This window comes from Myotis lucifugus, unplaced genomic scaffold, assembly GCF_000147115.1.
Source record: "Myotis lucifugus unplaced genomic scaffold, Myoluc2.0 scaffold_8, whole genome shotgun sequence".
In the NCBI taxonomy this organism is placed as follows: Eukaryota; Metazoa; Chordata; class Mammalia; order Chiroptera; family Vespertilionidae; genus Myotis; species Myotis lucifugus.
The window spans coordinates 6,466,511-6,477,745 of NW_005871056.1; the positions used below are offsets into that span (position 1 = coordinate 6,466,511).

Consider the following 11,235-nt stretch of genomic DNA (forward strand, 5'->3'; position numbering starts at 1 on the left):
TTTTGTTGGTTTAATTTTTTAAAAGTTTCTTTATTGTTGAAAGTATTACATATGACCCCTTTCTCCCCCCTGCCCCCATTGACCTCCTCCAGCCCCCCAATCCCCCCCACCCCAGGCCGTCAGCACTCTATTGTCTGGGTCCATGGGTATTGCATATACGCATACAAGGTCTTTGGTTGATTACCTCCCGCCCACCCACCCTCCCCTGCCTTCCGTCCGAGATTCTGCACTCTGTTCCATGCTTCCATGTCTCTGGATCTACTCCGTTCATCAGTTTATTTTGTTACTTTGATTCTACATATGAGTGTAATCATGTGAAACTTGTATTTCTCTGACTTATTTCACTTACCATGATACTCTCCAGGTCCCTCCATGCTGTCTCAAAGGTAAGAGATTCTTCTTTTTTACTGTCGCATAGTATTTCACGGTATAAATGTACCACAGCTTTTTTATCCACTCATTTACTGATACACTGGGTTTTGAACCTAGGTCTTCCTGCCTCCAAAGTCTGTACTCTTAGCCATTATACTTTGGTTTTGTTTACACATAATTTCAAATAAGAAACTAATATCCTATGTAATAAAAGGCTTATATGCAAATTGTCCCCACGGACAGGAGTTTGATCTACCGGGAGTTAGATGTGCACTGACCACCAGGGGGCAGCGCGGAACATGGTGAGTGTCCGTGATGTGGCGCTGGTGGCAGGTGGCAGTGGAGGCACTGCCGCCCCAATGGGCCCCAATGAGAGTGCGACCACGGTGGGATGGTGGAGCAGGTGAGAGGGCGGTGCCAGGCCAAGGCGGGTGGGAGTGGGGGCCCCGATCTCCCTGCTGGTCACCTCAGATTGGCCCTGATCGCCGGCCAAGCCTAGGGACCCTACCCATGCATGAATTTCGTGCACCAAGCCTCTAGTATAAAACAGGGTGCAAACTTGATGTAAGTTGTACTTTAAAGGTACTTGCAATATAAAAGAAGATAAGTCTAGTGCAGGGGTGGGCAAACTTTTTGACTCGAGGGCCACAATGGGTTCTTAAACTGGACCGGAGGGCCCGAACAAAAGCATGGATGGAGTGTTTGTGTGAACTAATATAAATTCAAAGTAAACATCATTACATAAAAGGGTACGGTCTTATTTTTTTTTAGTTTTATTCATTTCAAATGGGCCGGATCCGGCCTGCGGGCCGTAGTTTGCCCACGGCTGGTCTAGTGCATAGAGTAAGGTATTTAGATAAATGCTTGAATACGAGGAAGAAAAACATTAAGAAAGGATGAAGTAGGAACACACACAGATAAAGATTGACTGCTTGCTTGATGGAGAGGAAGAGAGAAACTGGGCAAAGAAGTTGGAAGCAGTCAGTGGGAGGCGTGGGGACCAGAGCTGCAGCCCTTCTTGCTCCTGCCAAGAGTCCAGTCCATCTGGGACTCTCCAACCCAGCCGGATGCTCATTTTCCTGGGACTCCCAAAGCCAATGCTGCCTGTCCTCCTGGGCTCAGAACTGGGACACATGAGCACCTAGCCCCCCAGAGGGCAGCCCGGGTGAGCAGGAGCTGTGAGTGAAGATGAAGGCGTGTCTCAACATCTGCACAGCCCCCGAGAGGCTGGGGAGGAGAGCAGTGGGGAACACAAGAGCTGGAAGATGGGCCGGGAGAGAAGTGCCTCACCAGACTGGCCCATGGTCCTTTCTGTCTGGGCTGAGCCAGGGGTGGCCCTGTGGGTCTTAGTTGGCAGATGTTAGGGCAGTCCTACTGGCAAAGAGGTAGGGATGCTGCCACCTCACTCTGCCTCAGGAAGTGCTGCACAGTTAGGTCGTATGCCAGTTAGCGTGACTACCGATCTGTGAGCATGGGGTGGGGGCAGGGAAGTGCTGGAGACTGAGATGAGGGTGGGAGGGAGCATGGCAGAGATGCCAAGAGAGTGGAGGCAAGATCGTGGCATGGGTGGAGGAAAACCCCTTTTGCCCTTGGGTGGTGGCACCACGATAAAGGGGATCTGAGTCACCAGGGAAGGCATGGAATAACTGGGATGGGTTTATACACCCAACTCCCTCACTTCCTTTGGAGTCATTTGGTTGTTTTCAAATTCTCCACCCTTTGCCGGCTCCCCGTCTCTACCCGTCAAATCTGGTTCTCGTGTGTGTGTATATATGTGCTGGCTCGAGGTAAGAAGAAAATGAGCTCAAAACATAGAAAATGGTGACTGACAATTTTTGATCTATAAAAACGTGTTTGTTTTTTTTTCATATGGTTCAACATGAAGGGGTAAATTAAATATCCAGGTAGAAACCTATCATAAATGAATGTGTTGATCATTATTCCAGCTCTGTAATTGTGCTTCTGGTAATTAATTTCAGCCAGAGGCTCTGTTCTGAGACAATTTCATTGCTACACCCCGGGCGACAGAAGATTCAAGACAGTGGGTCAAGTTAGTCGCCATCCCCCAGGGAACCCCTACAGATGGTTGCCGTAGATTTAAGGACCAGCTACATAACTTATTGGGCCTGGTGCAAAATGAAAACATGGGTCCCTTGATGAAAAATTATCTGAATGTGGGACCCTGTGTGACTGCACAGGTTGCATGGCCATGAAGCCAGTACTTGTTGGCTAAGGGTTAAAGGCCAAGGTCAAGATGACCCATTTGCCTTTCCGTGCCAGCCCCTAATCCCCCAATTTCTTTCCTCAGGATCTGACCAATGGCATATGAAGTGGCAAGGAACTGGGGAAAGAATTTAACTGTGGGTAAATCAAGAAAGGAAGCTTTGGCCTGGCCAGTGTGGTTCAGTGGTTGTCGACCCATGAACCAAGAGGTCATGGGTTCGATTCCTGGTCAGGGCACATGACTGGGTTGTGGGCTCTATCCCCAGTAGGGGGTGTGCAGGAGGCAGCCGATCGATGTTTCTATCTCTCTATTCCTCTCCTTTCCCCCATCTCTAAAAATCAATAAAAAACATATTAAAATCTATTAAAAAACATAATCTCGAGTGAGGATTAAAAAAAAAATTAAAGGAAGGTCTGGAAAACAGTCATTCCATAATGATGCCTAAATCATCTACATGGTTTAACACCAAAACATGGGAAAACGCTTAATGAAAGAGTCCTCAGGCCTGAGGAAGAGTTGGGGTCACAGGTGAGCAAAGTTCTGAACTGCCCTCACCTTCCAGGTGCCCTCACTTGACCTCTTATGAAGCACCAGTGAGGAGCCCACTAGGTGAGCTGCCCAGCCCAAGGGTGGGTGGCCAGAATCCCAGGGCTTCACATGTGCAGAATGACTTCCAAGCAAAACACCACATTTATTCAGTATCTTCAGTTTCAAGTTTACTGAGCGATCTGCCAGGGATGGACTTTCTTATAGGGATTGACGCCCCCTGCTGGTACGCTACTAACTAGCATGCCTACTAAACTGTTCACTCTCAATGTACCCAAATTGGAAAATACACTCTTGGGATTTAACCTTGAACAAAAACCAGTGAAAACAGCATGACTCATGCTGCTATGAGTTATATATGGATTTGGTAATAGGTTGAATTTTTAAATGTTTCATGACTCCCAGGTTCCTAATAAAAATTATTCTTTCAGTTCTTTAGCTCAATTATAGAAACATGGTTAACATTTTGAAATTCTGAATGTCCTGATGGAATATTCCTCCCATTTCAGAATGGAGTGGTCACAGTAGGCTTTACAGGGAGGTCGCGTGGTCCAGGGAGAGGACCTGGGTTTGGGGATCAGACAGCCTACATTGGAATTCATTTACAATTTGAGTGATTTCGAGTAAGTCTTTAACTTGGAACATGTCATTTAAGTTGCCATTTCCTGATCAGGGAGGGTAAAAATATCCACCTTCAAAGTGGACACTGGGGCTAGAGATCATGCGTCCGAAGCACATGAAAGCATTCCGCTAACCGTCGTTATTGTTACTATATTATTCAGATGTGGATCTAACTTGGGCTTCAAGGGATGGGGCTCCTGGACCCAGACTCTATGTTCCCAGAGGACGGAGGCTGCATCTGGAGTCCTGTGTCTGATTCAGAGAATTCACCCCTGGCTCACAAGGGCAGGGTTCACACTGGGCACGTGAGTCTCTTTCGAACCACACAAACACGATCTAGGTGCTGTCACCATGCAATATGTCTCTCATTGGGCACATCTGGATAATTCTACTTCTAAGAGGTATTCCAAGTTCCTTTATTTCCACCTCCATCCTGTTAGCCCAAGCCACCATCATCTCTCACCTGAGCCAAGCAAAGTTCTTCTGTCTTCCAACTTCTACTCCTGCCTGCTCAAAACCAGAGGGACTTATATTTAAAAAGATAAAATATAATCTCATCAGGCCACCCCACCTCCTCCTGCGTGCCCCCCACCTTCCTTGTAATGCCAGTCCCACCTCCCGGCTCTATGCAATTTGTTTTCTCTGCAATCACTCCTTATCCCCGTCCTTCCTCTGGCTACTCCTACCCATCCTCCAGGTGTTGGCTCACACACTCAAGGAGGGTACAAGAAATATCACATGTCCTTCAAGTCTTTTTGGCCTCACTGTGCAGCACTGAAGCTGTAGTCATGGAGTGTTCTTTCCTTCTCTTAGGGTCTCGCCAGCATTTAGGATGCTCATGAATGACCTGGAACATGAGTGAGGACCTCTACTAGCACTCTCCGTCCACCTGGGTCACTGCTCCTGTCCTCACTGCCAATGCTGAGGGGCCCTTGAAGGAGGTGATTCCAATGCTGCAGGCTCTTGGCCTTGGCTGGAAGACTCAGAAATGAGCTTCAGGTTTCTTTTGGGGGGCACCCCAAACCATGTTACTGAATACCACCAGTGACTGGGCACAGCTTTCTACTCCTAAAAGGCTCCTTCTCTCCTTCCCTGCTTCCCAAACAAGAGGTAGGCTTATTTTGGGGCATGTTTGCTTTCTGCTATGGACAGGAAGCATAAAGGGCCTGGCCACTTCCTTGGAGAGTGAGAAACATTCAGAAACACAATTCAACCTCAAATTACGTGCTAGAAAAGCTACTTATCACAAGATCTACCCATAATGGCCCAATCTGAATCAGGTCCCCCCAGTTAGGGCCCAGACCCGCTTTACCTGGTCTGTGTGCCCATTTCCGGGATACTGTGTTGGCTTCTCAGGGCTGCACTGTTCTCTGCAGAGCCACATCCCCTGACCAACAGGCACACTGCGTAAAAGGCCTAGCCTCTGGTCTCAAAGTGGGACAACTCTTGGTGCCACCACTTTCACAGCTGCTGTGGGGTCTGCCTTAGGCTAGACTTCAGCTGAAGTCACATCTTTGCTCACCTTTCCCCTTGCCCTATCCTGCTGCTCCTGAGCACAGCAGCCTCTAGAAATCCTTTGCACGAGAAACTCTGCCTCAGGCTTTGCACCCAAGTGACATCCAATTTTTCTTCCTAGAATGTTACAATTTGAAATTATAACTTTGTATGGCTCTTGGTTCAATGCTTGTTTATCCTATTAAACAAAGGCAGAGGCCCTGTTTATTTTGTTCATTGTTGTATTCCCACACAGAACACACACATGCTTCCACCTGGATGTTTGGATCACAGGAGAGTTGTTACACAAGGTTTCTACTGAAATCCCCAAATCAGCTCACTTGTTTGTGATTTACTTCTTCCTCCTAAGAGCTAGGTAAACAGAAGGACCCAGTGAAAACAGTGTTTTCAGTTTTTCAATGATGGATACGTAAGTATAAGCCAGGGCTTCTTCCCAGAGTTTACAATCTAGACAGAGAACAAGGCAGACACCACTTAACAGAGGCAAATAATTCCAAGGAGGTAATATAAGTGTATTGCAAAGTACAAGTTCTTATACAATTTATAACTAAATACTGGCTCCATGGTGTTCTGGTTATATCTCAAAGGGCTCTGAGAAAGTAAATCCCATTACTAGATAAAACTAGTGGTTCATCTAGCTGAAGATCCTTCCCAGAAGCATCAAAAGTGGTGGGGAGAGCAGAGGAAATGCCAGATTCTGTTTAATTTATAAAAGTATCCAAGGTATGAAAACATCACGGGGAATCTCAGGCATCCCAGCAGTCAGTGAATGGGCTTCAGAATGGCTAATACATCTCCACACCCACTCAGACTGCGTCTCCAAATGGGGTACATGGGAAGTTAGTCATTCTCCTTAGCCTGGCTCCCTCCCTTAGCCTTTTCCTCTCATATCTTCAAGCACCTGTCACAGGACACACACAAGCAGATGGGAAGTGTTAAACTCGGACAGTCAAGCAAAATTAAAGGCAAATGTTTAACCAAACATGTTTAAACACAAGCTAGCAAATGAAGAACTTTAGGTTCAAAGAGCCAAATATTCTGCATTCCTGAGAAATCTCAACCAATTTCCCATTCTGGTATTTCCACATTGCACTTTGCTGCCACAAATTAAGTGGGTGTACATTTTTGAGTGTTGGATCACTAAAAGATTTCAATTAGGAGACTGAAAGAAAACATTCTGTATCTCTGTATTAAAAAAAAAATATGTCTGTCCATGAGAAGGGAGCCAGGGGTCAGTTTCCTGCGGGGGGGACGTTCTCGTGCAGGTACTGTAAGGCCAAGTCGGTCCACTTCATCTCTTGTTCTTTAACAGATTCTGTGGTGCCACCGTTGTCCTGCTCAGGTTCAGGAAGCTCATTCTGAAAAGGTACAGTGGATATTCAGGACGACAGTACACTGTACATGAACAAACCCCTTAAAACTCAAGAGCACGTAGAATTAAACCGAGTTCCTAGAAACAGGTAGCATAATTGGCAGAAATGTATCCTAAAGAAATAGCTAGAATAGAAAGGTGTGAGGAAGTATCATTCAGGTCCTCTCCAGAAGGAATGATGGTCTCATGGCTCTAGCATTTGTGCAGGAGGCTAAGGGCACAGCTTTCGGAAGCTACCGGGATCCAAGCCCACCACTCTACCGCTTGGGTTACTCAGGCAAGGTGTTCAAAGCCTTGGAGCCTTTGTTTCCTCTCTGAAAATAAGAGAAATGTAGCCATCACCTCCTAGGACTGCCGTGAGACTAAACACTGTGTAGGACGTTCATGTTCAAGGAATATTTGCTATTATTGTTAATGGCTGGGAAAACAGAAAAGAGTTTTTTTTTTAAAATTCTATTAAGGGGCTGCCTTAATAGAATATCACATTTGCTGGCATATTCCTTAAGCACAAGAAATGTATTAAGAAACTACCCTGCACCCAGCATGCCTAGATTATAATGGAGCTAAGTGGGGAGCAGTGAAAATGTAGCATAATATGAGACTACCCCCTAGTGGTGGAGCCGGGCAAATGACCAATGCATATCCTGCCAGCATTTTCTTAAAATGGTAAGCCATGGGCCACACTTAGTGTAGAATGTGGAATAATTTCCATATATATCCTCCCAGCTTTATTGAGGTTTAATTTACATATAACATTCTGCAAGTTTAAGGTGTACAACATGATTTGCTACACATATAATGTGAAATAATCACCACAATAAGGCTAGTTAGCACATCCATTACCTCACATAGTTACCATTTTTGTGTGTGTAGTGAGAACTTTTAAGAAAGTTTCCTTATATTTTAAATGTAAATGTATTACTACCAGGACTCTGCTTTGTATCAGAGTTCACTGATACCAATATATTTCTTTTTAATTATCTGAATTTACATTTCTTTTAGGGTTAGCAAACTGTTATTCACTATCCAGACTTATGATTTTCCAATGGATTCCAATTTGCAGTATATGAATATGTTCTTCTCCTTTAGAATTATTTTAATATATATATAAAACGATTTATTTATAATATGATAAGCATATTTGAATCAGATACATCTTGCTCTACACGCTGAGAGAAACTATCATTTATTGTAAAGTAATAATACACTTAAAGTGAAAGTTTGGTTCCAATAATTAGTTATAGCTGACAAAGCATAAACAAGTCCTTGCTTAATGAATTATTTAATTCAGAAGCAGGCAACTTTGCTTAATTTCATCCCATCTGTGGTATGTGTTCTAAAATGATGTCTTTCATTTGGTCATGATTGTCCCTTGGCAATGAATGCCAACATATAAAATTGCGTATGTGCTTGGAAAACAAACACAAAGTATCATAAATGCAACCATCTATTATGGTACACTGTAAAAATGACCACAATTCTTTGCAGCTACTCTATGAAAAGGCAGTGTATTTCCCCATCCCTCACTCTCTTTCAAAGACTTTAAAGCTCTGAGCCTCTGCACAGTCCCCACTGCTGGAGTGCCCTTGTCCACCCCCACTAAACTGCTGGTCCTCCCTTATGACCAGCTTAAACATTACTTTCTCTGTGTGGCTTCTCCTATACTAGGAGCCACTTCCTATACCACGGTGGCTGTTCATGACAACCCCCTTAAAACCCTTATTATAATAATTTTTTGTTTTTGTGTGCTTTCTCCCTAGACCCGCAGGGGCAGAAACTGTATCTTATGTTTACATAATCTGGCACACACAAGGCTTCCAAAGACACGCTTATGGAATGAAAGAAATCGAAGTTCACAGGACAGGATCCGGAGCCTCACAGACCCAGGTGTGAAGTCCAACTTATCAGCTACCCAACCCTGGGCAGGTTCCCCTCTCCGATCCTATTCCTTTCCTGTAAAATGGAGATAACAGCACCATCTTGCAAGGCTGTTTCAAGATTAGAGAGAATGTATGTCCAATTTCAACCTCCGTCCATGGCATAAAACTGGTTTTCACTAAATGGCAGCTATAATTCTCATGACCCTCTCTTTTGACTATTTTTCTAAAGTTGAAATAAGCTGTGATTTATTATGTGATATGTGTATTACTCATTGAACATATTATCATCTCTTATTCTTAAATGAAAACATTGTTGAGCTAGATTTTCTTTCTCTGTAATAGCAGCAGCAGTCTATCCGTAAGCTCTATCTTAGTAACAGCTCTTCTCAGGATAGTTGGCATACTTGAAAGAAAAGCATTCCTCTATGATATAAATAGAATATTTAATAAGCACTTATACAAGCTAAGCTTTTAGATAATTTACTACATAAGTTTAACAAACTCTTTGCAGGGCAATTTCACAGAGAGCAGACAAGTGTATTCCAGGAGCCTATTGATCCAAAGGCAAAAGGAGAAAAGCCAGATTTTTTTTATTATTTTCCAGGGAACTTAGGATAGGTGTATGTTCTAAGCATGTGAGTTTTTAATAATGTCAACAAGCCAGTGGTAGGGAAGTAAGAAATACCATATAGCTTATATGGCACTGCTTTGTATTCTTTCCCATCTTATGCATTTAACCCTCATTATCTGGCTTACTGGCTTTGGTGTAATTGACAGAAAAGGCTCAGAAGACCTGGGTTCCAGTCCTGGAATGACCCCTAACTAAGGTCACATCAGCTTTCTGAACCACATTTTTCTTTAAGTAAAAAGTCTAAATCAGTGGTTCTCAACCTTCCTAATGCCGCGACCCTTTAATACAGTTCCTCATGTTGTGGTGACCCCTAACCATAAAATTATTTTTGTTGCTACTTCATAACTGTAATTTTGCTACTGTTATGAATCGTAATGTAAATATCTGATATGCAGGATGTATTCTCATTGTTAGAAATTGAACATAATTAAAGCATAGTGATTAATCACAAAAACAATATGTATATATGTGTTTTCCGATGGTCTTAGGTGACCCCTGTGAAAGGGTCGTTCGACCTCCAAAGGGGTCACGACCCACAGGTTGAGAACTGCTGGTCTAGATGCTCTCCAGAAGCTTCTATTCAGTGGACTCTACAGCTTTGATTTCTTTGCCTTACTAGTTTATCTGCCCATTGATATTCTATCTCTACCAGGGCCCTCTGACCCATTCCCCCCAGCACAAATGACAGCCTACCAGTGGTATTGCCACATCCTCGTAGGGCAGCTTATCTTCTCGCCAAGCATCATCAATCAAATCCAAGATCCTTCCATCTCTCTGTACTTCACTGTCCATTCTCCTGCAGCTCTGATCTTGTCAAATCTGTCAGTCAAAGAGATTATTTCTAAAACACAGACTCAGGAGGTGATGTAATCCAGCACTAGGATCCCCCAGGCTTCTTAGCCTGGAGGTGTCGTCTGGCATAATATCACCCTGGGAAAGACTCGTCTTCTCATCTGGGTCAGGTGACAACTTATTTATATATAATCACAGTCCCTCCTTTCTCTTCCCCCTCCAGCTGATAAATGCTTTGTAGTGTACACTGAACATAGGACATGGCCCAGACCAATGGCATGTGACAGGAAGCTAATACATTTGAGGGCCTCTGTGATAAGGCCACAGCACATCTCGAATGCAGCTTTTCTTTCCCCACTGGCACGTTCACCTTTCGCTTTCAGGATGCCTTTGGTGAGTCCCTGGCTCATAAGCAAGTCTCCTCTCTGGTCCCTGTAGCGTTTCCTACACCATTTTTACAAGAGTCACCACCTGCCTTGCCTCGAATGTTGGCATTCTTAGCCCAAGAAGCTAAATGATAACACTGAATTATACAAAGTGACCAACCACAGACCTGACAGAAATCCTCAGCTGGGCTTCTAAATACATGGCCTCCTATCTTAAGGTGGGACTCAGGCTGGGCCCTGAAAGCAGCACCTCCAGGTGAGCACTAGTGGTAGGGCTCCATGCTGCTTGCTTTCCCTTCCCTTTGGGGTGACTCTTAATGCTGCATGCCCTTTAATGCCTGGTCAAGATACTTACTTATCATGCTGATCTCCCCCACCCCCCCTTTTACTTATCCCTACACAGCTATCGCCAGCCTGGAAAGGTACCTCTGGGTTCCTTGTTTCCAAGTTTGGGCTATTCTTCATCACAGGCATCACCCTATTGTGTTCCCTGCTACAAAACAGCCATCCTGATGGCCTGCTGGTCAATGGCACCAAAGGTACTCGCAGTCACTCCCACCTCTAGGAGGATGAAAACTCATACAAGAAACCAACTTTGGGAGAGGAATCCACCTCCTTCATGTAGGCCTGTGCTTGTCTCCAACAGTATGACTGCAAGACTGCCCTGACACGTGGATAATAATTATGCAGGTGGGATGAGGGTTTTTTTTACCCCCATGATAAGGATGCAGACAAAACTGAAGCAAAAGGTGCACCACTGAACCAGATGAGGTCTTAATGTTGCCCACAGGATTAATCCAGCATTACCAGGTAAATAACTCAAAACAAGGACCCCGTCTTTAGAAAATTTACTACACAGGGGGGCGTTACCATCAGTTCGTATGTTTCTGAGTCCT

The 11,235-nt window shown here is 44.4% G+C and overlaps 1 protein-coding gene across 4 annotated transcripts in view; it reads right to left on the bottom strand.

Moving 5' to 3' along the window:
• Positions 1 to 5,592: 5,592 nt before the first annotated feature.
• The window catches only part of ANAPC13 (anaphase promoting complex subunit 13), a 7,041-nt gene continuing 1,398 nt past the window's right edge, over positions 5,593 to 11,235 (bottom strand). For 3 of the 4 annotated variants that reach the window (XM_014450900.2, XM_014450912.2, XM_014450906.2), the window contains exons 2-3: positions 9,855 to 9,980; positions 5,666 to 6,636 (exon numbers count right to left, since the gene is read on the bottom strand). In XM_014450900.2, the coding sequence (XP_014306386.1) occupies positions 6,511 to 6,636; positions 9,855 to 9,953 (225 nt within the window). In that variant the 5' untranslated portion in view covers positions 9,954 to 9,980 and the 3' untranslated portion in view covers positions 5,666 to 6,510. Of the gene's footprint in view, positions 6,637 to 9,854; positions 9,981 to 11,235 lie in introns of all 4 variants that reach the window. The other variant, XM_006083724.3, reaches the window with a different exon arrangement.